Source organism: Caenorhabditis remanei, chromosome III, assembly GCF_010183535.1.
Source record: "Caenorhabditis remanei strain PX506 chromosome III, whole genome shotgun sequence".
Classification (NCBI taxonomy): Eukaryota; Metazoa; Nematoda; class Chromadorea; order Rhabditida; family Rhabditidae; genus Caenorhabditis; species Caenorhabditis remanei.
Window position 1 is genome coordinate 16,900,962 of NC_071330.1, and position 27,460 is coordinate 16,928,421.

Below are 27,460 nucleotides of genomic sequence, written 5' to 3' on the forward strand. Positions count from 1 at the left end.
GACTATCGCATAACTCGCTTCAAAATGAGCATCTTCTATTATTATAGGAATGCCCATATATTTCTCTTTGAGATAAGAAATATATTGAAAAAATAGAAAACGATTGGTTTTACGCTATGAGAGAAGAAATTCGAATACGAACGAGTACGAATCCAAAGACACGATGGGTCGTGGATGGTGAAGAATCAATACGTGGACCGTTCAAATTATTATGATACACTAGAGCGCATTTGCATAGTTGGTCAGAGGGAATATGGGTTCTGAGAATGTCGACTCACATGCACTATTAATACTAAGCAGAAATCGCGAAAACAATCGAAAATTGCAGAAAACGTCAAATTTAAAGACGCATAGATGTCGAATTTTTTAAAATATTCTAAAACAAGGCATGATTATATTTGTTCGAAGCATTTTAACACGCTGATTTTGAAAATATAAGTTTCAGCTCCTAATTCTTAACACAGACTGAGTTATACCACATTTAGTGAAATTTGGATTTTTGAAAATTTTCGAAACTCTCTAACCATCTCTATTTTTGAGATATCTAGCTAGTTTTAGGTGGAAAATGTCCGCAAAATTTAGAATTTTCAGGAATAATAGTCCCGACCCCTAATTGGGCGTCCAAACGATCAAAAACCTGTGAAAACTGGCGTGCCTTTGACGTGTTCGTAGAGATTTCAATTTTCGTCGGTGGGAAGTTAGGAAGGCAGCAAGGGGTTCTGGGAATATCGACTACATATAATGGCGGCACTATCAATACGTAGCGATATCCTAGAACGCACTTGCTCATTTCGGAATCCATTGATTGCTCTAGTTTTAAGGTATTCAGTAAGCTATAGGTCTCTAAGAACCGCCCACACAAAAAAGAAGACAACTATAGAAATTGTTATAATAGGATCAGTATTGTTCTACCCTCTCAAAACTCGTTATTTTCAAGCAGATGCCGAAAGCTAAAGAATGGGCGTCGAAGACGCGCCAGCCAGGACATGATCCTTTTTTAAAATTCAACATTGTATAGGTGAATCACATTTTTTAAAAACAATTTTGATTGGGGTTATCTGAAAAATTGGAGAAAAATGAGGGAAACATGTTTTATAAAAAAATTTTAACCAGAAATACAGATTCAAGCAAAATTACAGTAAGACACACTTCATACCAAAATATTAGAATCAAAGCAGAATTGCACCATATGGAAAAGTTTGATCGGGGAATCGATCCGCCCAAACGAGGAAGAAAAATCCGCGAGTCTCGTGTTGCAAGATGGTACCCAGGAGTCCGTCGGCTCGTTCAATGTCCATACCGTTATTACACATTATGTACAATTCGTCTTGCAATCTGAAAGTTGAAATTGAATATTTTGGCAGTGGATTAGGCTCCGCCTCCAAAACAAAACGCTTTCCTGTTTTTTATGCGATTTTTTCATTTTTGACACGTAATTCGCTTCAAACTAAGTTTTATGATCTGAAAAGTATGCCAACATGTAGATCTCAGCGAGTTCTATGTCTGTGGTCTGCATCTTGGTATATTTTCAGCTGGAACTTAAAGCGAGGTGCATAAAAGAGAACGATTGAAATTATTCGAAAATCTGCAACTTTTTTAGACTTTTAGCTATTTGGATAGTTTTTTTCAGCGTAAAGTATGCAGAATTATGTAAAAATTTAAAATCGCATACCGTAATGTGCCACGGCCTATGCTCAAATTACTTTTTCGACAATTTTTGAGTTTTTTTGCTTTTTTTGTGCGACCTGTGGCAGATTAACGATCCATTCGGTCTGTAGTAGTTCAGAGACATAGAACTCTCCGAGATCTACATTTTGATATATTTCTCAGTTCATAATATTCATTTTAAAGCGAGTTACGTGGATAAAAAGTGTGCATTTTTGTCAGTGTACTTATGTCAGTGTACTTTTGTTATTGTATCACTCTGTCAGTGAAAGTATGTCTTTTTCTACCCAAGGGTTATCTGTTCTTGCTACTTTTCTAACTTCCAAGGAAAGTCTTTGGAGACACCACTTTCAAACGGCCTATAAATTTGGTTTTTTTTCGATCACGGCGAGTTCATTTCTGCAGTCAGAACCTTCTAAATGCGTCTGCAAGCCGAGTTATGAGCTCTCAAATATTTCATATACATAGATAAGCTTTTTCACATGGAATTCCAAATCGGCCGTATATACGCCACCGCGCGTTTTAATTTGTGTTCCCCAGCGGTTTACCTGCGCTTTTACGTAACAAAAATGAGATCTTGTGTATACTACTTGTCGATTTGGAATTCCATATGAAAAAGATTACCCATATTAAAAGTTTGAGAACTCATAACTCGGCTCGCAGAGACATTTAGCAGGCTTTGACTGCAGAAATAAACTCTCCGTGGTCGAAAATACCAATAACCTAGTTTATAGATTGTTTGAAAGTGGCGTCTCCAAAGACTTCCTTTGTTAGACCTTTTGAACACAACTCAGGCCATTCTCAATATATTATGACTCACCTATACATCGCTGCTCTCTTCACTGGATCCCATCTCCTTGCTTCCAACTCCTCGAAATCCAACGGCCCGATTCCAACAGCTGTATGCATAATATTCAGTTTCCTAACTCTCTCCATCCCTGTCGAATTCTTCCATTTCTTCAAGTACTCCATAATATCGTCCGCCGTCAGTCTCGCTTTCTTCAACTCCACATACTCACAATTGAGTGTAAGTAAAGTTTCCGCTCTCATCCACGAAGCGTTCTCGCAATTTATATGATCAGTGCACTCCAAGGCTCCCAAGAATGGGTTGGCACTGGAGTACAAATAACTCTTGTCATTGAAGCTTTTCGTGATCTTGATACTTGATAGGACATGCTTAGTATGGTCACTAGACCCATCACTAATCATTTCTAGGCTCTCACAGGTTTGAAGCGAGTCTAATAAGGTTTTGTAGGCGACTCTTTCGTAATGCATATTGATGTTAACATGTTTCACATAACAGTTACGGAGAACTTCTAGAAGATGAGAGATGACTGTGTTCATGGAGGCGGCGATTTTTCGAGGAGGAGTGCAGCATTGGTAGAATCCGTTGCGTATGTTTTGACTGTTTATGTTTTTTCTATAAAATTACGAAATTAGTTAGATGGTTTGTTTTTTTCCTCAGACCTAATTTAATAAAATTTAGATTAAAAATGCGATTTATAAGGTTAAAAAAAGAGTAAAGACAAACAAATTTATATTTTTTTGCGTTTTAAGATCCAAAATCGACTAATCTTGGAAAAATTTCGGACTTTCGAAACTTTAATTCTCACTAAACTTGTTAAAACTCAACGAGTTTTTATGGTTTGTGAAATATTTCTCGATTTATTAGATTAAAAATGCTTGACTTGTCAAGAGCTTTCAGAAAAATATAATGTTGACATTTTGAGTAAAAACTAATGTTATCTTATTGAAAATTGTATGCTGGTTCCGAAATTGTAATCAGATTTAAAAACGGAAGTTTTTGACAAAAGTTATTCAGGGTTTTGTGATAGAACAGACATTTAAAATGACTTTCTGGTTTTTCTTGACAAGCCGAGTCTGACTCAAGGAATTTTTCGTGAACTGTGAAAACAGGCCGAGTTATAAAAAGCTTAGTGAATGCTAAGGTCTGTAATTTTTTTTAATTTTTTTAAAAATTTTAGTGTTTAACAACTCACAATGTATAACCCTCGGTTCCATCGATACTCCACCATATTTTCTTCCTATTTCCCATATTTGTATTCGAAAAATTCCACGTGGCCACAACTTTCTTATTATCCACAGAGCATACATCAACGCCATGTTCACGACAGAATTCTATGTTTATATAGGTCGCCGGTGTCGCTCGATTTCGTTTTACTACGTTTTTGCACCTCTTGGAGCATAATGAGATGTCGATTCTAGAGAAAACAGGTTGGGATTCGTATAAAAATGAAAAAAAACTTACATCTCCAGAATGTCCAAAAATAAAAACACTTGTTCTATAGCTAGAAACGGGAGTTTTAGAAGTTTGAATCCGTTTCGGGTAGCCATTTAAACAAGAGAATGGTACAGAATCAATACGTGGACCGTTCAAATTATTATGGTGCACTAGAGCGCATTTGAATAGTTGGTCAGTGGGAAGTTAAAGGGGTTCTGGGAATGTCGACTCACATGCACTATTAATACTAAGCAGAAGTCGCGAAAACCGAGTCTCGAAGCGAAAACAATTGAAAATGCCAAATTTAAAGGCGCATAGATGTCGAAAATTTCAAAATATTCTAAAACAAGGCATGATTATATTTGTTCGAAGCATTTTGACACGCTGATTTTGAAAATATAAGTTTCAGCTCCTAATTCTTAACACAGACTGAGTTATACCACATTTAGTGAAATTTGGATTTTTGAAAATTTCCGAAGCTCTCTAACCATCTCTATTTTTGAGATGTCTAGCTAGTTTTAGGTGGAAAATGTCCGCAAATTTCAGAATTTTCAAGAATAATAGTCCCGACCCCTAATTGGGCGTCCAAACGATCAAAATTCTGTGAAAACTGGCGTGCCTTTGGCGCGTTCGTAGAGATTTCAATTCGATCAAAATGAGATTGAGGAGGTTCATATAAAACGGGCTTTTGCTATAATTGTCATTTTCACGATACCTGGCGCGTTATCGACGCGTTTTTAGGAAAATCCACTTGACCTATTTTCGATTTACGCAAGCTTATGTAGATTTACGCGTCTAGTCATTCAGGTGTGAATGACAATAGCCGTCATCTCCGTTGCGTAATTGTTGCAACATTTTTCAAATCATCAAAATTTTTCAGGTCAAGCAGGGAGACTGGATTTCGGAGAAGCTGGTGACCTAAATATGGGGCTGCCATGAATGGAAATGGCAACACAAGCCGGTTGTGTAATAATTCTGACCTAAATACTCCAGTCGACCTATTTTCGAAAATTACATAAGAAGACCGGATTTTTGCTTTATAGATAGTATTTAAGCAGATACCTGGTATACTCTAATTCGCTGATTGTAAATTATTCTGTGTATCCAGATATCCAGATGTCTTTGTAGCAAATATTTTGTCAGAGTAACTTTGTCACTTTTGGTCAGTGTAATCCCGTACACTGTCCATCTACAAGTCACTAGGTTTCCGGGTGTACAGAAATCTGAAAATACCAGAAATTTCGAATTTTTCGGTTCCCAATGTCTGTCTGTGTGCCCAGATGTCCGGTTTTTGAACTTTCAGCAGGAAGTGTGTCTGTCTGTGTGTCTAGAGCGTCCGGAAGTCCAATATGAGATTTTCAGACAAAATTGTCTAAATGTGTCCGGAAATTATCACATCTAGTCTGGGTGTCCAAAATATACGAAAAATATTCCAGAAATTTCAAAATCAATATTTTCCAGAGGTTTTTCTTGGTTTTCAGGATGGTTTAGCTCTCAAAACGCGTCAAATGCACGCCAGATTTTGAAAGAAATCTAATTTTTGGATTTTTTTTCAGAAATTTTACATTAAAAAGCTCAATTTTTTGATAAAAACTAGCTTTCGATTGAATTCTGAAGTATAGTCAAAAACTCGAAGGTTTCTGAAAAAATTAAAATTTTGCTCAAAATTAAGTTAAATTTTTTTTAGCCTGTACGTGAAAATTTTCGGTATGGCCCGGCCCGGCCCGTTGCAAGTATGTTAAATGGTAGCGTGAAATTAGGACCTACATGCAATTCTGTAAAAATCTGGTGCGCCTTTGACGCGTTCTTCTTTATAGCTCTTTACAGTTTTTACAGTTCCGATTTACGAAGGCTTATGTAGATTTACGGAGGATTCATTCTTCGAAAATTCATAATCCCTGTGTGTGTCCAGTCAGGTGTGAATGAATCCGCGCGCGGCGACGATTTTCAAAACTATTACGCAATTTGGTGGTTGCTTCTTCTCCTCCTTCTTCTCACCAGAGATTCCGAAAGAAGACCGGAGACGCCGCACGGACGGACGGACGGTACAAAGGCTAGTACCGCGCGCGCGTTGCTACAACCAGGCGCGGCTGAGATGACACGTCTCCGACGGCGGCGATGTGGAGGAGAAGAGGAGGACGACGACACTTCTGTGTGTCCTCGTTACGCCACCAATTGTTGGAGAGAAGAGATATCGTTGGAGGAGGTGGAGAGGACGGAGAGAAGAAGTGGGATGACCTATTTCCTATCCGCTCGGCTACTACCGCCCGCGCAACATCATACCTCCCCTGGTGTTTTGTATGTATCCTTCTCTAGAAGCTTCCATATGTTTTTGAGAATATTAGTGACGTGAGGAGGGGGGATGGTACCATATGGTACTGCCATAATATTTTTGTTGTGAAAAGTAAAGTCCTTGGGGATCTTTGGTTATTCTATTACAACAATTTAGTTTCTAATAGAAAATTTTGAAAAGTTAGTGTTTTTGAGTCAAAATTAATATAGCTCCAGATAGTTGGTCAGTGTAACTTTGCCACTTTTGGTCAGTGTATCCATATCCAGAAAGCACTCAAAATTAATCTTTTACAGATTTCCTGGCAAAATTCATCACTTTTTCAGTTTTCATTTTAGTCATTTTCTAAAGAAATTCTTGAGATTAAAAACGATTTTTGGCTTACACAATATTGCTGACACAGCAATTTAAGCATATGTGAACTTGGCTATATACCAATAAAACATTTTGTACGTTTCTCTGGGATGTCTAGTTGCTTGTTTTTTACAGGATTCAAAAAAATCCCTATAATACATAGCGCCTCATTTTTGTAGCAAATAGTTTGTCAGTATAACTTTGGTCAGTGTAACCGCGTACAGTGACTATCAAAAATAACTTTTCTTGGTATTCACAATGCTGGCTCGGTTTAGCTCATTTCAAAACGCATCAAAGCTGGCTAAATTATGTAAGACAACTTTTTCAGTTTTTCCTGTTTTTAGACATAAATTCGTTTGATTGCCATTTTTTAGGCTTTGGTATTTAAAAAAACTCAAATTTTCACATTTTTCTTATATATACAAGCATGTCAGACTTCTGTGTGTCCAGATGTCCAAAAGTCTTGTCTTTTTTCCATATTTTTTTGTAAATTATCAATTGAATATTCCTAGTTTCTTCAATATATTAACATTTTAGAGATTTTCTTTTCGGTGAGTGTTTCTGTCTGTCCGAATGTTTGGTAGGCAGGAAAATCATGCTTTGTCTAGGTTTGTTAATCTTTAGTTTTGATCGAATTTATATTACGAATGTTTCATTTTTTGATTTTTTCCAACTAAAAAAATTCGGGTGTCTGCTTGTGTATAAGTTTGTCCTGTCCACAGTTTCCAACTTCTTCTCTGTCTGTCTGTCTGTGTATCCATTTGTCCAGATGTCTGTGTTACTGACTATGCTCATTTTCGCACTGAGAAGCCACAAAACCGCGTATAACTTTCTTCACGAGATTGTTTAGCAAAAACGGAATACAGATTTGAAATCAGCACATAATTTCGGTTCTAATGATATATATCTCAACCTGTAACTCCATCTCGACTCGGGATCCTTCCCTAGTGAGCTCCCCCATCTGATTCAAGTATATATGGCCATCCACATTTACAGACACACAGATTTTTAGCAAATGATTTTTTGTTTTGATTCATTAGAGCACCCTTGCTCCAAATAGTTTTTGGCAGTGTAACTTTGGAAAAAGCATCTGGACAAATGGAGACACCGACAGACCTGTTTTGATTTCTGCACCTTTAAAGTTCATCTCTCCTCATGTCTACTACTTCAACCTTTCAATATTCATCACAGAATTATATTAATCCACCCCCCTCCTTTCCGCCAAAACAAGTTCCCCCTTTCTGCCTCTCTCATATCCACATCTCCTCAATCCCCTCCTCGCATAATAATAACAATAACAACAATAGCCATGGTCTCCGACCACCCTCCTCTTATTCCATGATCGACGGTGTACATATTTCGTATTCTCCTCCTCCGACCATCTCCGACCTCCAAAAACTATGGTCTCCTAGTGTCTGCGTCTTTCTACACTCTCTCGCTTTATTCCGAAATACACACGACACGAAAAAAGAATCAATCCGCGAAATAGTTGTGTTACCAAGTTTTTGAGACATTTTGTCTCTCTCAAATTTATTTTTCTCTCAATAGAGCACCTTTGCTCTAAATAGTTTTGGTCAGTGTAACCGCGTACACTGACCATCAAAGAGTAATTTCGTCTGTGTCTGTGTGTCGGTTTGTCCGGATTTCCGGATTTAAGGCAGTTTATACCATTGTGTCCAAAAGCCCGATTTTTAACAAAATTGAGGAAATCTCTGTGTCTCGGTTTGTCCGGATTTCCACACTTTTAATTTTTTTCAATTGAGTCGACTCCATTTTCTTATTTAACTGTTGAAACATCATTTTTAATGGAAAATTTTGGAAACCCCCCCCCCATTTTTTTATTTTTCATGTCTGTCTGAATGTAAGTTTGTCCGGATGTCTGATTTAGTTCCAATTTGAGACAGTTTTCGTCATTATGCCTAAATTCCTCTATTTTCAACAAACTTGACTGTCTGTCTGTGTGTTGTTTTACCCGGGTGTCCAAATGCTTTTCAATTTTTAAATATTCCTATCGTTTCCGTTACCTTTTCTCTTTTCTCTCTCATAAAAAAGTTCACAAAAAAAATTCTTTATACTGTCGAAAAAATAAAGTTTCGACAAGGATTTTCAAAAAAAATTTCGCGCGCTGAAACGCTCAAGCGCATAAAGTTCTGGGCGGAGCTTAAACTGCAAGCTTAAATAAGCGGCGCGGTTCTAATTCCAGTTGTTTTTTCCAAATTAAGAACCGCGCCACTTGCAGTTTAAGCTCCGCCCAGAACTTTATGCGCTTGCGCGTTTCAGCGCGCGAAATTTTTTTTGAAAATCCTTGTCGAAACTTTATTTTTTTGACAGTATCACAAAATCCACTAGAAAAAAGTTGTCAACTACAAAAATAGTCTACACAAAATTTTGCACATTTTACTAATTGACAACTGTTTGATAGCTATTTACCCTGCAGAGATACCCTTTGTCAAAGCGGGCGGCACTAAGAAAGCGAGGTGGGTGCAGAGAAGCTAGACGCTCTAGCTTCTCTGCGCCTCTCTCTGCTTTGGCAAGGCGTATCTCTGCAGGGTAAAGAGCTAGAAAAAAGTTGTCAACTAAGAAAACGTGCAGAATTTTCTGGAGATCATTTTTGTAGTTGACAACTTTTTGATGGCGTCAGTGGTTATAACGCTTATACTTGATTTTTAGCTTCCCAGTACCGTTTTTCGTACCGTTTTGCACAAATTTATAAAAAATATTCTTGCATTTCCAGATGACATCGCCTTCACAAGAAGAGGACGATGTGGAAGAGTGGCGTGTCCTGTACCAGGAGACATTCGGCTATCGTCGGCCCCTCTTTCATCCCGAACATGCGGTTTTTCAATTCCAGCCGGACCCGAAATTTCCGGGTCATCAGAGGAATAATAATAGAGAAAGAAGAGAGGAAAACGATGTGGATGAAGAAGAAGACGTTGAGGAATGGAATCCGTGGAAAGAGTCGTATGAGCAGTTGAGTCGTGGTGTTCACGTCATGAATAGTTTCGAGCAATTCGTCGGAGCCGCCGATATACAGTGCTTTGATCATATTGATGAGGCGTTGAAGTGAGTTTTCAATTGAGAAACAAGTCAAAGACGCGCCAGATAACTGGTCAGTTACACTGACCAAAAAGTTACAATGACAAAGTTACAGTGACCAACTTTTTTTTGTGAGCAAAAGTGCTCTAATGAGAGAAACAATTTTTTTGAAGCCGAGCCAACATTCTGAAAGCCGTGAAAAACCTCTAGTTAAGATAAATTTTGAGTTTTCTGGTATTACATTTTTCGTTTATTTTGGACATCCGGACATGCCTGATGTACAGCCAAACATCCAGATGATCGGAAATTTCTAGATTTGAGACTTCACAGACACATTTTTGTCTAAAAATCAAAGATTTAGATAACCGAACGCTTTAGAAACACAGACACACATTTGAAGACAATTTTTGTCTAAAAATCTCATAATTGGACATCCAGACAGTTGAGAAAAATTGTATATTTAAAAAAAATTAGATATTTTCGGCATCCGGACGCTGTAGACATTCAGACAGACACATTTCCAGCTGAAAGTTCGAAAACCCAAAAATTTGAAGTTTCTGGTATTTTCGGACATTTTGACACCCGTAAACTTATTTATTTTCCGATGGACAGTATACGCGGTAACACTGACAAAATTACAATGACCAACTATTACTGCTACAAAAAATGTTTTCTTCCAGATTCCTCGACGAAAATCCTGAAGGCCATCACGAAAAACTAATATTCCTCCATGAGGGCACTCACAACGTCAACCACACCATCCGAATCGCTTCAGACGTCCAAATCATTGGCGCCTCCTCGTCAGAAGACATCGCCGCATCAGTCATCCTCACCGGACGGCACGCCACAATTCTCGAGATTCAAGAGGGCGCCCGTTCACCGTATCTCGGATGGATTACTGTAAAATATGAGGTGGATACGGAACATGAGGCGGAAGTGGCACTGATTATGGAGGTGGATGCTCCGCCTCCTCCGGATCCAAATTCATCTGGAGCCGTGGCGGATAATGATGACGATGACGACTTGGAGAAGGTGAATGAAATCGAATCGGATCAAACTACAAATTGCGCGATGGTTGTGACAGGAAGAGGGGTGGAGCCTATCATCGAGTCGTGTCATTTCCAGTCGGGCAACGCGGATCATCATACTGTAGTTGTCAAAGATCATGCCGCGCCGAAAATCAAAAATTCGAAATTCATCGGTGGCTCTGGTGGTGGTATCATCATTACCCATCAGGCGGCTGGTTACTACGATACCTGTGAATTTGCACAAAATTTACGGTCCGGAATTCGTGTGCAATTCCAAGCCAACCCGTACTTCTATAAATGTGCGGTGCATCATCAGGGAGAGGTTGGAGTTTTTATATTGGAGTGAGTTTTTGCTTTTTTCTCGAAAAGTATGATAGCTGGAAAAAAGTTGTCAACTTTAAAAACAATCTTCTTCAAATTCTACACATTTTGCTAGTTGACAACTTTTTGGTGGCTTATCACCCTTCGGAGATACGCAGACAACTAGACGCTCTAGCTTCTCTGCGTATCTCTCCGCTCTGACAAGGCGTATCTCTGCAGGGTGAACAGCTAGAAAAACGTTGTCAACAAGCAAAATGTGCAGAATTTTAAGGTGGTCATTTTTGTAGTTGACAACTTTTTGGTAGCACATCACCCTGCAGAGATATGTCCTGTCAAAGGTAGAAAAAGAGACACCGAGACGCAGAGAAGAAAGTAAAGCCTTAGGAGACACCGACTGTCGCTCTAGCTTCTCATGCCGCCCACTTTGACAAGACGTATCTCTGCAGGGTAAAAAGCTAGAAAAAAGTTGTCAACTATGAAAATACGCAGAATTTCATGTAGACCATTTATGTAATTGACAACTTTTAACTAGCTTTGAAGGGTTTTGAGATATAATGATTTTTCTAAAACATATTTGATTTTTAGATTTTACTTTCTTTTTTAACCCACTTTTTTGTGATATGGTCCTGATTTTTCCCAATTTCACTATTTTTTTTCCAGCGACGGTCTTGGCCATTTCCAAAACTGCGACATCTTCTCCAACGCGAAATTCGGCGTGGAACTCACATCGCCCAACGCGAACCCCACAATCACCGAATGTGAAATCCATCACGGCGAGCTGGGCGGTATATGTGTACACGAAGAGGCGACCGGACAATTTCTGAAAAATCGAGTGCACAACAACGCGTTCCTCGCCGTCTGGATATGCGGGGGAGCGAATCCGATTCTTCGTCAAAATGAGATATTCGACGGGAGACATGGAGGGATTCTGGTGCATCGATATGGGAAAGGGTTGATTGAGGATAATGAGATTTATGGGAACGTGCTAGCCGGGATATTTGTGGAGACTGGAGCACAGCCGTGGATAAGGAATAATCATATTCATTCGGGGAAACAGGTTGGTGGTTTGACTTTGAAGCGTTATATCTCAAAATTTACAAAAGCTATCAAAAAGTTGTCAACTACAAAAATAATCTACGTAAAATTCTGCACATTTTTGTAGTAGACAACTTTTTTGTAGCGCTTTACCCTGCAGAGATACAACTTGTCAAAGCGGGCGGCATAAGAAACTAAGGAGAGTGCAGAGAGGTTAGAGCGTCTAGCTGTCTGCGTCTCTCTTTCTCTTATACCACCGGCTTTGACAGGGCGTATCTCTGCAGGGTGATGAGCTAGAAAAAAAATGTCAACTACAAAAATATGCAGAATTTTAAGTAGATTATTTGTGTATCTGACAAATTTTTCTATCTATGAGCCATCAGGAGATATAGGCGGTTGAAGATGCCTATTGTAGAGATCGGAGAGGCGCAGAGAGGCTCGACGCTCTCGTTTCTCTGCTTCTCGTTTCTCTTTTTTACTGATTCAAACCTATTTTTATCACTTTTTGTATTGTAAACACAAAAGAATAGAGAGACGCGGAGAAACGAGAGTGTCTGTTTTCTCTGAGTCTCCCCCTCACCCGCTATTTTTGATGCCTATCTTTAACCGCTCATATCTCAAAACCCTTGATAGCTACTAAAAAGTTGTCAACTACAAAAATGTGCAGATTTTTCTGGAGATTATTTTCGTAGTTAACAACATTTTGATAGCGTTTGTAGTTTTTGAGATACAACACTTCAAAGTTTGCTGACAAACAATCTCTCTTGGTTGAGTGCAAACTTGAAAACGTTCTATCTCAAAAACCACAAGCGTTATCAAAAAGTTGTCAACTACTAAAATGTACAGAATTTTTTGTAGAACATTTTTGTAGTTAATTTCTCACATTTTTCCAGGCGGGTGTCTACTTCTACGACAACGGCTCCGGCATTCTCGAAGGCAACGAAATCAATGGCAACACCCTAACCGGTGTCCAAATCCGAACCGGCGCCAACCCTCGAATTCTCAAGAATCGGATATGGAATAACGATAATGGAGTGCTAATTCACGAAGGCGGTCAGGGATGCCTAGAAGAGAATACGGTATTTGACAACACCACAACCAACGTGTTCATTCAAACCGAGGCCACGCCCACTGTCCGGAAGAATAAAATATTTGGATCTCGGGAGACTGGAATATTGATAACTGACGGTGGAAAGGGCACTATTGAGGATAACGAAATATTTGACAATGGTCAGGCGGGAGTCATGATTTTATCTGAAGCCACTCCGGTCATCCAACTCAATCGAGTACATGGAAATCGGTCGGCTGGAATTGAGGTGTCGTCGAAAGGAGAGTGTGTGGTTAGGGAGAATCGCGTGTTCAGGAATCGGTTTGGAGGTTAGTGTAGCTTTTATAAAACTTAAATTTTTGAAATCAGCGCGTCAAGAGCTTTTCGAAAAGTATAATCATGCCGTGGTTTGCATCTATTGGGGTCTCGACACGAAAACTACCGTACCCTGGGGTACTGTAGTTTTCGTGGTGGGACCCAATTTACACCAAACTAAGGCATGATTATACTCTTTTGAAAGGTCTAGACGAGCTGAATTTGAAAATATGGCTTTTTAAAGTATTTGTTAAAAAATTAGCAAGATATGGGGGTTTTCAATGAAACATTTTTAACTTGCAATTCAGCTTGTGGCTTAAAATTATTAGAATACTGTACTTTCTTGGCTAACTCAGCATTTAGTATTTTCACAGCGAAATCCAATTTATTTAAAGTATTTTGAGCCAAAAATCATTAAAGAATATTGAAAATTAAGAAAGTTACAGAATTTCGAAATTTTTCGAAATTTCACCATTTTTTCCAAACGCTGTAACTTGGTGAAATTTGACCCGTTCTAAATTTTTATAAAATTTTTAGAATCAGCTCGTCAAGAACTTTCAGAAAAGTATAATCATGCCTAAGTTAGGAAAATTTTCGAAAATCGAGTTTAAAGGTGCATGGTCAAATTTTTGTCAAATTTCGACATCATGATAAATATGTCATGATTATACTTTTCTGAAAGGTCTCAACGAGTTGAATTCAGATTTCTAATCTTCATATAGGCGAAGTCAAAACTCGCAGAGTTATATCGGTTTTAACAAAATGTGGAAAAAAAATTTTCCGAAATTTTTCGAAAATCTATAACTTTCTTATTTCCCGCTCATTTTTTATAAATTTTTTACCAAAATTTCCTCTACTTTTCAGGCATCATGATAGCAAGTGGCTCGAACGTCGCCGACAGCAGTCTCAATCAAGTCTACGACAATCTGGACCGTGTCTCAAAAGCTATCGACCGCGGCCATTGCCTATTCAGTGTCAGTGGCAAAGAGTTTTACCCAATGCACAATTTTTATCGGTAAATTATATATAATTATATAAATTTTTACAAAATGAGTTTTTTTTTCAGGTGTATAACATGCAACTCGTCGGACCGAAACGGCATTTGTCAAAGTTGTATTAAAGTGTGTCACAAGGGGCATACGGTAATGTTCTTGCGGTGTGACAGGTGAGTAAATCGACATTAGAACGCGTAAATCGACATCACGCTTCGTAAATTGAAATTAGGCAGCATAAAGCCACACCTAGACTCCCGTAAATCAACTCAAAATGTTGGAAATCTGAATCTAGGATCCCGTAAATCCACACTTAGCGATTCGTAAATCGACAAGAAGCTTTCGTGAGACTACAGCGAGATTCCCGTGAATCTACACTAGCTATCTCATAAATCCACACCTAAGCTCCTGTAAATCCACACCTAGACTCACGTAAATAGTACCGAAACCTGCTTAAACCTACACCTAGGTTCCCGTAAATCTACACTAGCTATTTCGTAAATCTACACAATTTTTCATAAATCGAAATTAAGCATCGTAAACCCACACCCAAGCGTCCGTAAATCTACCCAACCTTTCATAAATCGTCATTCGGAATCCCGTAAATCTACACTAGCTCTTTTGTAAATCTACACCTATACTCTCGCAAATCCACACCTAGGCTCCAGTAAACCCACACCTAGACTCCTGTAAATCCACACCTAGGATCCCGTAAATCCACCCCACTCCCGTAGTTTTTCCAGATTCTACTGCGACTGCGGCGCCGATCATCTGGAACGCTCCTGCTGCCTCCGACAGTCTTAACTTAATAATTTTTTTTCGGATCCAATTTTTCTGTAATCCCCGCCCATTTTCTGTAAACTTGTTAGTCATTGGTATTAGGTTATGCAATTTCAATTTCACACATCCCTCAATTCCCCTCCTCCTCACAAAAAAACTTTACGGTATACCCCCTATACATATTTCAAGTGGTCTTTCAGTATCCTTTTTTATTTTACAAAAAATTAATAATTTACAAGAAAAAAATCAATAAAATTGTTGAAAAATCTACGAAGGTGAATGGGCGGTCGGTTTTGGCGAGGTGGCCTGGAAATTCAAAATTTTTTATTTTTTCATTTTTTCAAAACTTACTTCTCCAGATCCCTTCTTTTTTGGTTTGGGCGATAAAGCTTCTTGTTGTTGCTCTTTTTCCTGAAAATCGGATAGAAATTGAAAAGATTTAAAAGCGGTGGTGAGAGAGAGAGACGCAAGGAAGCTAGAGTGTCTAGTTGTCTGCGTCTCTCAAAATTGTTCACAGACTTTGAAACGGTATATCTAAAAATCTAGAAGCGCTATCAAAAAGTTGTCAACAACAAAAATATGCAGGATTTTACGTAGAATAATTTTGTAGTTGATAAATTTTTTCTATCTATGATCCATCAGGAGATATAGGCGGTTAAAGATGACCAGCGTAGAGATCAGAGAGGGGCAGAGAGGTTCGACGCTCTCGTTTCTCTGCGTCTCGTTTCTTTTTGTTCACTGATTAATATTTATTTTCATCACTTTTTGTAGTCTAAAACGCAAAGCGAGAGAATGAGAGAGACGCAGAGAAACGAGAGTGTCTGTTTTCTCTGCGTCTCTGCGATTTTTGATGCCTATCTTTAACCGTCGGTATCTCAAAACCCTTGTTAGCTACTAAAAAGTTGTCAACTACAAAAATGATTTAATTGAAATTCTGCACAATTTTGTAGTTGACAACTTTTTAGTAGCTCATGACCATGCAGAGATACGCCTTGTCAAAGTGGAGCCTACCATTTGTCCATTTTTCGGTTGTGTTGGTGAGTGCGGCATTTCGTGTTGTTCCGGAACTTTCTGGAATTAAATTTTTCAGATATTTCAAATAATTTTTTTACATGAAATACCTCTTTCGGTGATTTTCCTCTCGGGGACTTTGCAATCGGCGATTTCGCTTTTGGGGATTTCGCTTTTGGAGAGATCGCTTTCGGTGGCGCCTTTCCATCTTCATGCGATTTTTTGATTGGAGAACGCGCATGTTCGTTCGACTTCTTTCTTGGCTGAAACTTATGAAATCTTGAGTTTAAGATAGAATTTTTGAGTTCAGCGTGTCGAGAGCTTTCAGAAAAGTATAATTATGCCTAGTTTTGAAAAAAAAATAGTTTTCGCTGGAAATCCAGCAAACTCCCTAGGATACTGTAGTAACTCAGCATTAAGTATTATTTGCAGCAAGTTATTTCAAGTATTTTGAGCTAAAAATCTTTTTGAAATGTTGAAAATTAAGAAAGTTACAGAATTTCGAAATTTTTCGGAAAAAAAACGCATTTTTCCAAACGCTGTAACTTGGACAGTTTTGACCCGTTTTGAATTTTGATCACATTTTTAGAGTCAGCGTGCCAATGGCTCTCAGAAAAGTATAATCATGCCTATGTTAGGAAAATTTTTGAAAATCGAATTTAAAGACGCATAGACTTGCTCGAAAACTGAAATTATTCAAATCAGGTAATGATTATACTCATTTGAAAGGTCTCGACGCGCTGAATTCGAAATTTTAGGAATAGTTGGGATATATTTAAAATTTGAAGAGATAAGGCAAGTTTTTAAGGAAAAAAAATTCAATTTTTTTTAAAAATTTTCTTATTTTTCATCAGTATTCCTGAAATTTTCAGATTTTTCCGATTCAGACTATACTAACCGCCTCATTCGAGCCTCTCTTCATAATCGGCGCCTTTGGATTCTCCAACATCGTGAGGACCGGAGTGATGACGTGTGGAGTGGTCACAGGTGTCTCGGTAGACGGTTTTTTGGGCTGAAATTGAGATATTTGATATGGTATATAATTTTAACTTAATTTTTTGAGTTCCTCGTGGCGAGGGCTTCAAAATGAGTATAATCATGGGTGGGTTTGAAAATTTTTGAAATTTTATGAAAAATTCAAAATTTTCAGATTTTCGAAAATTTTCGAAACTCCATAACTTTATCAATTTCCACCGTATTTCACTGATTTTTAGCAGAAAAAACTCCAACTTTCTCATAAATTCATTTTAAAAAATACAACACTCCAAATTCTATCGGAACTACAGTAGCCCCCATTTTAAAAGTGCATTCCCAGATGTTACAAGAATTTTTTGACTTTTTTCCGCTCAAAATTAATTACTTCGTTTTTTATTGTCATAATCAGATTCAGCTCGTTGAGACGCGTCGAATGAGTATAATCATGCCCAGATTCGAAACAAAGTTGGGTCCCGCCACGAAAACGACCGGGGAAAACGATACTGTAGTTTTCGTGGCGAGACCCAACTTGCTTCGAATTCCGGCATGATTATACTCATTTGAAGCGTCTCGACGAGCTGATTTCAAAAAGTTTGATTTTAAACAAATTGAGTCAAAAGCGATCAAGTTACGCCAAAAAAAAATTTCAAAAAAATTTCTTTCTTTTTTCAAATTTCCGATTTTCAGCTAGAATTTTCAGTACGTACTGTCTCATTCGACTTCTTGCCTCCCGGCGTCTTCTGATTCTCTCCGGACTTGTTGAATGGTGTAATGACGGGAATTCGAGGAGTTGTATTAGGTGTCGGAAGTTGTTTTGGCTGAAAATTTTCAATTTTTTTTTTTCAAAAATTCCCAATTTTCCAATCTCACAGTTTCCGACTGCGTCTTCTGTGTCCGATTGAATGGACTCATATTCCTGACCATTCGCACTCCTTGACGTCTTCTACCAGGCATTATGGTGATGGTTGGTGTCGGTGGACGATTCGGAAGTGGAGCAATTCCGGGGAATATGGGGATGCTCGGGTTTTTGACCAGCTGCTCTTCCACTGCCACTTCACGAGAGGCGTTCTGCAAAAACGTTTTAAAAAATTGAAAAAAAAACGATGAAATTTTGACAATTTTAGAGAAAAACTGATGTTACTCGGCGAGTTTCAGCCCTAGACGGATTTTGTTAACAGATTCAGAATCCTCACGTCTTCAGCTTAGTAGCCGTGCCGCCTACCTGTATGATGGTCCTCTCGATCTTTCGAAACTCTGCAATCTCTTGCTCATTCTTCTGTTTCCGATCCTCATCGTCCTCTTTCCATGTCGACCAGCCGGCGACTCCTTTTAGAAGCATTTGTTTTTCTGGAAACAACATAGAAAATAATGATTTTTGAAGGGTAATTGGCTGTGACGGAAATTTTCTGCAAGTTCAAGTTATTTGAAGTATTTTGAGCCAAAAATCGTTGAAAAATGTTGAAAATTGAAAAAGTTACAGAATTTCCGAAATTTTGGTAATCTAGAGTCTATGCGCTGTAAATTGTACATTTTTGAGTACAGCGCGCTGAGAGCTTTCAGAAAAGTATGATCATGCTTATTTTTCAGAATTTTTTTTGTTGGTTTTTTGCGCATGCTGGATTGCAAAAAACCAAAAAATACTTTTCTGAAAACTAGGCATGATCATACTTTTCTGAAAGCTCCGAATGCGCTGATTCCAAAAATTCTATCTAAAATCCAAAAAATCCTCAAAACCCACTCCGTTTCTCCTCTGGAATCTCCTCGATGCCCGAATAGTGCAGTAGGACTCTCAACTTCTCATAACTCCGCTCATTGTGGAATATGGCTTCTGGGGCGAACGTTTGACACATTTGAGGCGCCAACAGAATGAATAGTTTGTCTTTGTGGGGTCTGTAATGGGTTACGGTAGGTAGCCGAAAGTTTAAAAAAAGGGTACCTGTTATAGAATTGGTCCTTCTCCTTGTCGTTCTCCTCGTATTCGTTGTGAGGGCGGCGGTAGACCGGAAAAATAAGACGTTCATGATTTTTGACTTTCAAAACAGTTAAAACTTCAATAGAAATAAAAATTTGAGAAAAATCGAAAAAAAAACTTTTATCACTTTTTTCATTTTTTCACGAAAATGTGATTTTTTCTTCTATCAAGCATGAATTGTGCTGAAATTGGGTTTTACAGACTTAGAGGTTTCAGAAAAGTATAATCATGCCTATATTCTACAAAATTCAAATTTCACCCCTTCTGACCCCTAACCTCCCATTAAAACAAATGTAACTATGTGAGGTTTGACTCAATCTCAATAAAAATTTGAAATCTGAATTCAGCTAGACGAGACCTTTCAGAAAAGAATAATCATGCATTAGTTTGGTGTAAATCGGGTCCTACCACGAAAACTGGAAAACTACCGAACCCCGGATTACCGTACCTTTCGCGTCGAGACCCAACTTTCTCCAAACCTAGGCAAGATTATACTTTTCTGAAAGCTCTCATCGCGCTGAATTCAAAAATATATAATTTACAGCAAATAGACTCTAAATTACCAAATTATGTCATGGTGTGACCAGACGGAAGATCCAAAGATCACACATGTCCTCACGGATGAGTCACTTGAAGAGCCAGAGAACACAAAAGAGAAGGGCAAGATCCCCGCTCAGCACCAGGTGTCATCAGAAGAGAAAGAGAGTGCGCAGAGAAACAGATAAGAGCGGGAGCCGAGACGCCAGTCGGGCACGGGGCGCCGATCATGAGAGGTGATCGAGAGAACACCTCCTCGGTCACCCTCCTTTTATTCTATTATCCTTTCTGTAACACTAATATCCTTTTATTATATCTATTGCATTTTAGCTACTCTCTTATGTATTCGTTTTATGTAAATCTTACTAACACTGTTTCTAAATAAAGTCAATCATCGTTAACCTGTGTTCTGTTATGAATATGTATATGAAGCCGGCGCCTAGACCCCACCAGAGGTCTAGGCCCTGGTCCCCACAGACTGGAAGACAGATACCAACAGGGTAGATGTAACATGGAGGTCCCACACCGAACTCATCCAAAGGGTCAAAGGATCCAGAGTTCGATGGGCTATATATCCACCCCAGTCTATATACATCCATAGCAGTTCATATTAGAGAGAGAAAAAACCACTAACCCAAATTTTGTTTTGTAACTTGCATGCACCATGTTTTTCTCTCAAGGTCCAGTTCTAAGAAATCGCCTCTGAGCGGTAGAACTAGTGGAGGAAAGTGGTTCAGAGGTACTTTCCGCCAGAAAATATCGGAATAGCTAACCGAGGTTTTCACCACCGTTCTCCTCAATCCAAACACTCGGATTTGAGCATGCCAGAGTGTACTGTATAGGGTAAGTTTCGCCGGAACCAATTCGACAAGTCCATTTTTTCAAGAGGGTAAGTACAGGCATGTTGTGTTTGTATTAAATTCACCGCTACACCTGGAACCATGTATTACTGTATACCCCTCTTTATGTAAATTTTTTTTCATTGCCTGTTTGACATTTAACACTCTTGCCACCCCTCACACTTTTAGCAAGAGAAGTTAGTAATTGTTTTGATACGACACCTGGCAGGATCTTATTCCGGACCAAATAAGATACCTGTATCCAGCGAATATAGTAGTTTCATATTCGATCCAGGAATTGAGCCAAAGAAGATATTAAGGATCCACGAGAAGGAAAAGAAGATCTCCGACGTAGGCAGGCTGGATACTGCAGAAAGGAAAAAGGAAAACGTGGAAGTTGCAACTATGGAAGGAAAATTTGGATCGGAGACGTATTTATGAATTGACGACACCCCCGCTGGAAATGGGCCTGGTCTCCTTGAACCATCCGGGAAGGACGTACCCGCGGCTAGAAGAGGGCTAGCCTCCGGGAAATTGAAAATGAAAAATGATGAAAATGTGCTCGTCGTGTAAAGTATACGTGTAAATGTTTTGTATGACTTTGTCAGGTATCCGTTTTGCGAACACCTCGCCACCGGGCTAATATTGTTCCGCAATGGCAGCAGAGAAAGTATTAGACTGGTCCTGTATTGTAGTATTGGCGTGTTGTGAAATATTAACTCTTCACTAACACTAACCAATTAGAAAATAACCACTAGATCAAAGTAGGCGGAGCTACAAAAGCTGAGATACTACGGTAGGATAAAAATAACCAAGATAACATGTGCTACAAAGCAACTGACCCAACAAGTGACACGACTCTAGGGAAAATAACATCAGTAGAAAAGTGTAAAGTGAAAAAACAGCGCCCACACGACACCAGGAGCAGAACGAAAATCGAAGAGACGCAGATGGAACCGACAAGAAATCGGCAAATACCTCCAGTGTGTAATACGAAGAATTGGGCTCCTCCAAAAACACGGAGCAGGAAAACAACAGAATGGAAGAATCCCGAAGATTGAAAAGAAGATAGGAAGCCACGCCCACCGATATCAAACGGATAGGAGTCAGTGGAAGATTTGATACACACCGACAGCAGTGTCGCCTATTTTTCTGGGATTTGTTCTCCTTTTTTTTTTCTTACACCGAGTTGCTTTATCAAAATTAACACATATAATCTTTTACTACCAGTAAAGTATAACTTCAGCTTGAGACAAACATCATAGCCACCACCCGTGCCAACCAAAGTGCCAACCTTCGTTGCCACTATCGTGCCACCACCGTTGCCAACATCACTTGCGTCTTGCCACCACTCTCGTTGCCACCATCGTTCCACCATTGTCACCACAACTTGCGCCACCACCCCCCACCATCACTCCAGGACAACACCTACCGGAAGGACTCACGAAAGCGAAAGTTAGTTTGATTTTTATTGTTTCTGCTCCACGATCATTTTGAAAAAAAAAAGGAGCCAATTTTAAAAGAAAAATCTTATTATTATAAATCAAACTATTCTTAGTCTCCTGAGCGGAACCCCTCCGGTTTTAGGAAACCGGAAGTGAGCGATCCAAAGAGAACCCCCGTACAAGAACGGCGAGGATCTAATAGATAACTTGAAAAGTGGGAGGTTTTTTTTTCTGTCTTGGGGAAAAAGAAGGTGAGTTAAGAAGAAGAAGAAGAAGAAGAAGTTAAGAAGAAGTTAAGAAGAAGAAGTTAAGAAGAAGGAGTTAAGAAGAAGAAGAGTTAAGAAGAAAAGAAGAGTTAAGAAGAAGAAGAAGAGTTAAGAAGAAAAGAAGAGTTAAGAAGAGGAAGAAGAGTTAAGAAGAAGAAGAAGAGTTAAGAAGAAGAAGAAGAGTTAAGAAGAAGAAGAAGAAGAGTTAAGAAGAAGAAGATTGAGAAGAGGAAGAAGAAGATTGAGAAGAAGAAGCAGTTACCAAGGTAACTAGGAAAGGCCAAAAAAAAAACTGCCACCAAAACCGAACCCTAGACTACCAACGGCTGCATCCGATCGTGTCCTCCGAAGCCACAGGAGAAACCAAGAAGAAGACACCCGGACAGAAAACGGAGTTCAAACTCCGACTATCGTCAGGACATCCACCCCCGAACAAACCTCAGCTTCCGACAAGACACTCACCGCCACTCAAACTCCCACCACCACTAAGACACCGACCACAGTACGAACTCCCAGAGGATTTTGGAACTTCCTCTCAGATATACTCGATCAATCGATCCCCGCCAGAACACCGCGTTCCAGTACTCCTACTCCGGGCCACCAATCACCGAGATTGGAGCAAGCATTTCCGGACCTGAAGATCTTCGGTGAAAAGGAAACAGAGGAAGAGGATACACTGATAGCCCCCCAGTTCTACACGCCAAACATGTCACTGCAAAATGGAGAACTCGCGGGACCACCAACAACGGAACAAGCTCCCACCCGGAACGAGCTACCGACCTGGAAAAGAAAAGGCGAATTGACCAAGATGCTGGATCCAAGAATAAAAAAGTTTGCCGAAGGAAGGTCTTCGGACCTGCATAAGTGGTTAAAGGAGTATGCCAAGCTACTGTTCCGAATGGACATACCACGTGAGACTGGAACGGAACTGTTGCCGTTCTTCCTAGCCGGTACAGCGCTACAGAAGTACAACGCGCTCGACAACAAAGTTCTCAAAGACTGGGAAAAGATGACGAAGCAACTCATGCTCGCGCATGATTGCCCCACGGACAGGGAAATCTCCCTCCAAGAGCTGACGTCCGCACAGCAAGGGAAAAAGACGGTCACCGAGTTCGCCGCCCACATACGGGAGTTAGGGGAGTACGTCTATCAGTCACTCCCCGAGAGAAACAGAGATCTTCTCCTAGCCTCCCATTTTTTAACCGGCTGCAACAGGAAAATCAAAGCCAGACTCCGCCAACTCCAAAGTACGCCGAAGACTTTGAGGGCGATGACAGCGGAGGCAGAGAAAATTCAAAGACTGCTGGAATTGGAAGAAGCAGAAGAAGAAACCGATGCAGTGATAGCCGCCGTTCAACAGATGAACATGGGACAACAAAACTGGGGAAATAGAAATGGTGGAAGATGGTTCCAATCAGGAGGAGAGTTCCAAGGAAATAGCCCAAGAGGAGGCTATCGAGGTGGATTCAACCAGAATGAAGACCAATCAAGAAGAAGCCGTCCACCAAGAGGAGGCTACCGAGGACGTGACAGAGGAAGTTGGAATCAAAGGAGCTACAATGAAAGAAATGGAAACCAAGAAAACTGGGGCCAAGAGGATGGAAATCAAGAAAACGGACAAGAATCGTCGAATCAAGCACCACAAAACACCCAGGAAAACCGTCGAATCGGATGGGACACCACCACTGGACGCCCATTCATCATTAACAGCATCACCAAAGCATGCCTGGGAATCATGATGTGTCTGCTCCTCATCGGAAGCACAGAAGCAACGAAACAAATCTGCGGATTTGGAGAAGCCGGAAACATTTTCATTTCTCCAACAGCCACTCCATGCAACTTCGACAGGTCTCTCCCACTTCAAACATATGCCGTCAACGTCTATCGACAACGGATCAAAGCAATCCAGATGGAAGCACACAAATGCTTCAAGCATGAAGTTGAAGGAGAAGTATATTCATTTCTGAAAATATACAAGACCACAGAAGCAAAGATCGGGAAAAGAGTACCAATCTCAGTTGAGGAATGTCGGAAAACCGCGATCACAAAGAAGTTCAATGATATGGAACTCAAAGAAATTGCTCCAGGAATCTACAGATCGGAGAAAATCAGTGAAGCTGCGGAAAATGCCACCAGAATCCTGGGAACGACGACATTCAAAACATTCGAATTCACCATGGAAGCCGGACAAGTTGCATCACTGGATGGAATCCATGCCCTATCTACTCTCGGAAGCTTAGAAAAATGCACTTTCGGATCAGGAAGCTGCCAGGACGACAGTTCAACAATCGTGTGGCAACCCCAAGAGACACGTCGAGAATGTCAATTTGAACTGATTCAGAGCTCTACGGCTATCATCAGCCAACAGTTCATTGCGATAGAAGAAATGGCCATCTTCTCAAAATTTGACACGGATCTCAGAAGGTTGCAGGATGCTCTGGAAGGATGTTTCATCCACCAAGGATACCGAACTGATGATGGTTATCTCATCGAGTTTCCAGAAGTACACTCCAAGGGATGGGTCCCAGACATGCACATTGACGCCCAGACCTTTGGAGGATACCATAATCCATGGTTTCGTCGGACAAGAGAAACAGTGACGAGTCTCGGACCAGCCGGAACAGAATTCCGAGCTTACATCGGAGAACCATTCATCACACCTCTCATCAGGAGAGTATACGGAACCGCAAACATCGAAGAGCTAACCGACCTGAAATCTCCAATCACCGACCCAGAAATCCTTCAAGAATTTGGAAAGTACAACGTCACCAACAAACTACTCGCCGACCGAGCACGATTCTACCCAAAGGACAGGAAACACCTGAACCCAATGCTGATAATTGCGTTGAAAGCAATCCGAGTAGCACAATATGGTGCAAGACAAAAGAAGGCCATGGAACAGCTGAAAAGACCACTCACCCGAGGAGAGGAACAGTTGAAATTGGAAATCGAACGGAAAGTCGCAGTCACATTCGATAAGTTGTTGGAGAAAGAATTTGGAAGAAGTGATCCCGATGTAAGAAACATCGACGACAAATTTGAGCCGCCAAGATTTGATGAAGACAAGCTCGCTCCATACAGAAATCTGCCAGTGGAGGAAGAGGCATCTTGGACAACTACTCCAGTCCCAACAACTACCCAGCCAACGACGACTATTCCAAGAAGCACCCAACCACCGACGACCACTCCGAGAAATACCCAAGCACCAATGACGACAACAGAAATCACCAAACCACCAAGGACAACGCCACCAAACACTCCACCACCAGAAACCACCCCGAAACCAAGATCAAAACCGAGGCCAACAACAACAAGATCGCCACCAAGGACTACAACCATGTCGAGAAGACCAACTACCACCGCGGACAGATGGGAATACGAGGACATGCAGCAGAGTGAAGAAAGAGAAACACCACACATCCCCGAAGCCAACAGGAATGTGGTATATGAACCCATCGACCAACAAACCTTCGAAGAATCGGAGTACCGACCAAGTGAGGAAAGAGAACGCCCAATGTTCGAAAGATTTGAAGCAAGCTGCCAGGAACAATGGAAATCCACAACGCTCTTTCAAACTCTACTGACTAGGGAAGGATCCCGAGTCGAGATGGAGTTACGGGTCGAGACCTATATGGTTGGAAAGCTTGAGCTCTGAAACTTCCAAAACTGTTTTCCAATTTTGCAGAACGCTTCTAGGAATTGAGAAAAATGAGCTCAAAGTTCAAGCTCTGACCTCCATTCTTAACCATACAAATCGTTCGAATGGGAGGTGAGGGGGAACTACTTTCTTCACTCCCCTGATAATCAACGTTTTTCAACGGTTGGATGGTCGAGTGGGTAAGAGGTTCGGTTGGGGTGCAAGAGGTCTGGGTTCGGTTCCTATGGACGCTATAGTTTTTTTTCTTTTTTCTTTTTTGGATTTTCTTTTTTCTGGTAACAGATTTTATCTATTTTTTGATTTGTAATGGTTTTTTAACAGAAGAGTCTATGGAAAAAGTCTACTTTATTAAATGAAACATCATAAAACAATCAAGCATATTCAACTATTCAGACACAAATGGGGGTTTATGATGGCCAAGTGAGAGAAACAGAGATAATCGTCACATCTCCCACAGTGAAGAAAACATACATTATCGCATCCATTGATTGCGCAGTTTTCGAGCTCTACTCCATTACACAAGTATTCGAGTGGGCTTTGGAATGGAGTGTAGACGTCTGTGTAACCGCTTCTATTCCAAGAATATTGGGTGAAATCTGTGAATCTCTTTGAACTAATTTGGTGGAAAAGCACCGAGACCATCGTTATCTGGTTGTTTCTTTGTGCGATGACGTAGTCAGGGTAGAAAGCAACCGCGTGTGAATTGAATCTCTTCAGGAGGGCCTGGAAAAATATGATAAATTGATTTAATCTGAATTTCTGCTTTTTCATACCTTCCATGGTCCATTCCAATAGACGTCTAGTGGTTGAATCATCGACGTACAATGTGGTGGTATGTTCCTGATTGTTACATCAGTTCCCGGTGGTAAGCAGCTTCTGATCTTTGCATGATCCTTGAATGGTGGCCAAGAATCGAGAAGCATGTACAATTTCTTCGGAAGAGATGGGATGAAGACACAGGTAGTCAAGAAATCACACATCAACTCCTTCGTCATGATGTGAGATTTAGCAGCTCGAACTTCCAAGTTTGGGGTGTGGGGAATAGGCTTGGATTTTGGGAATTGACCAGTAGGCTCTGATATAACCATGTACGCCTTTGGTCCCATCGTTCCATCTGCGAAAAGAACCGGCATGAATGTGAAGGAGTGAGTGAGGGAAGACTTGGCTTGAACGGAACGTACGACAGTCTGAAAAAGTTCATTTTTTATTTGGAGTTTATATTCTAACTGTGACTTACCTTTTCACCTCCAAAAGCTAGGCTTCTGGCTCCGTGGAGTTCCTTTTGAATCCCTGTCTGATCACAATTTAGGATCATCGATGGTGAGAACTGGGACATTTCTTGTCGAGAAATCTTCACAAACTCCTTCGATTGTTTCTCAAGTTGATCCTGGTTTAACAAGCATCTCTTTGTGACAAACTTTGTGATCCGCCGAGAAACAATTCTGAAAATATACCAATAGAAATGATGATAACAAATCTGAACTTACCTCCTACTCGATTTCCAACGAGTTATCCATTTATGACTAGCAAGAAATCCGACGATGTTGAACTCTTTTCTGTTCAAATCAAGAGCCAATGACCGCAAGTCTCTGTCGTGAAGAGTGAGGCCTTCATCTAGCCGATTCTTCACTTCTTCAAAAAGACGATCAGC

General features: G+C 40.1%; 2 protein-coding genes across 2 annotated transcripts; both read right to left on the reverse strand.

Annotated features, from left to right (window-relative positions):
* Window positions 1-1,169: 1,169 nt before the first annotated feature.
* On the reverse strand, window positions 1,170-4,020 carry GCK72_011736 (uncharacterized protein; the record flags this gene model as incomplete). Its single annotated transcript, XM_003100818.2, has 4 exons — window positions 1,170-1,335; window positions 2,486-3,085; window positions 3,666-3,887; window positions 3,935-4,020. The coding sequence occupies 4 exons, from the start codon at window positions 4,018-4,020 to the stop codon at window positions 1,170-1,172; spliced, it is 1,074 nt and encodes a 357-aa protein (XP_003100866.2).
* An 11,353-nt stretch (window positions 4,021-15,373) lies between these two features.
* Window positions 15,374-20,504, reverse strand: GCK72_011737 (uncharacterized protein; the record flags this gene model as incomplete). The annotated part of the gene is made up of 11 exons (XM_053728648.1): window positions 15,374-15,412; window positions 15,458-15,517; window positions 16,118-16,177; window positions 16,228-16,380; window positions 17,016-17,129; window positions 17,800-17,910; window positions 17,963-18,160; window positions 18,315-18,439; window positions 18,831-18,982; window positions 19,029-19,140; window positions 20,375-20,504. 11 exons carry the CDS (start codon window positions 20,502-20,504, stop codon window positions 15,374-15,376), a joined length of 1,254 nt encoding a protein of 417 aa, XP_053588225.1.
* Between the last annotated feature and the right edge of the window lie 6,956 nt (window positions 20,505-27,460).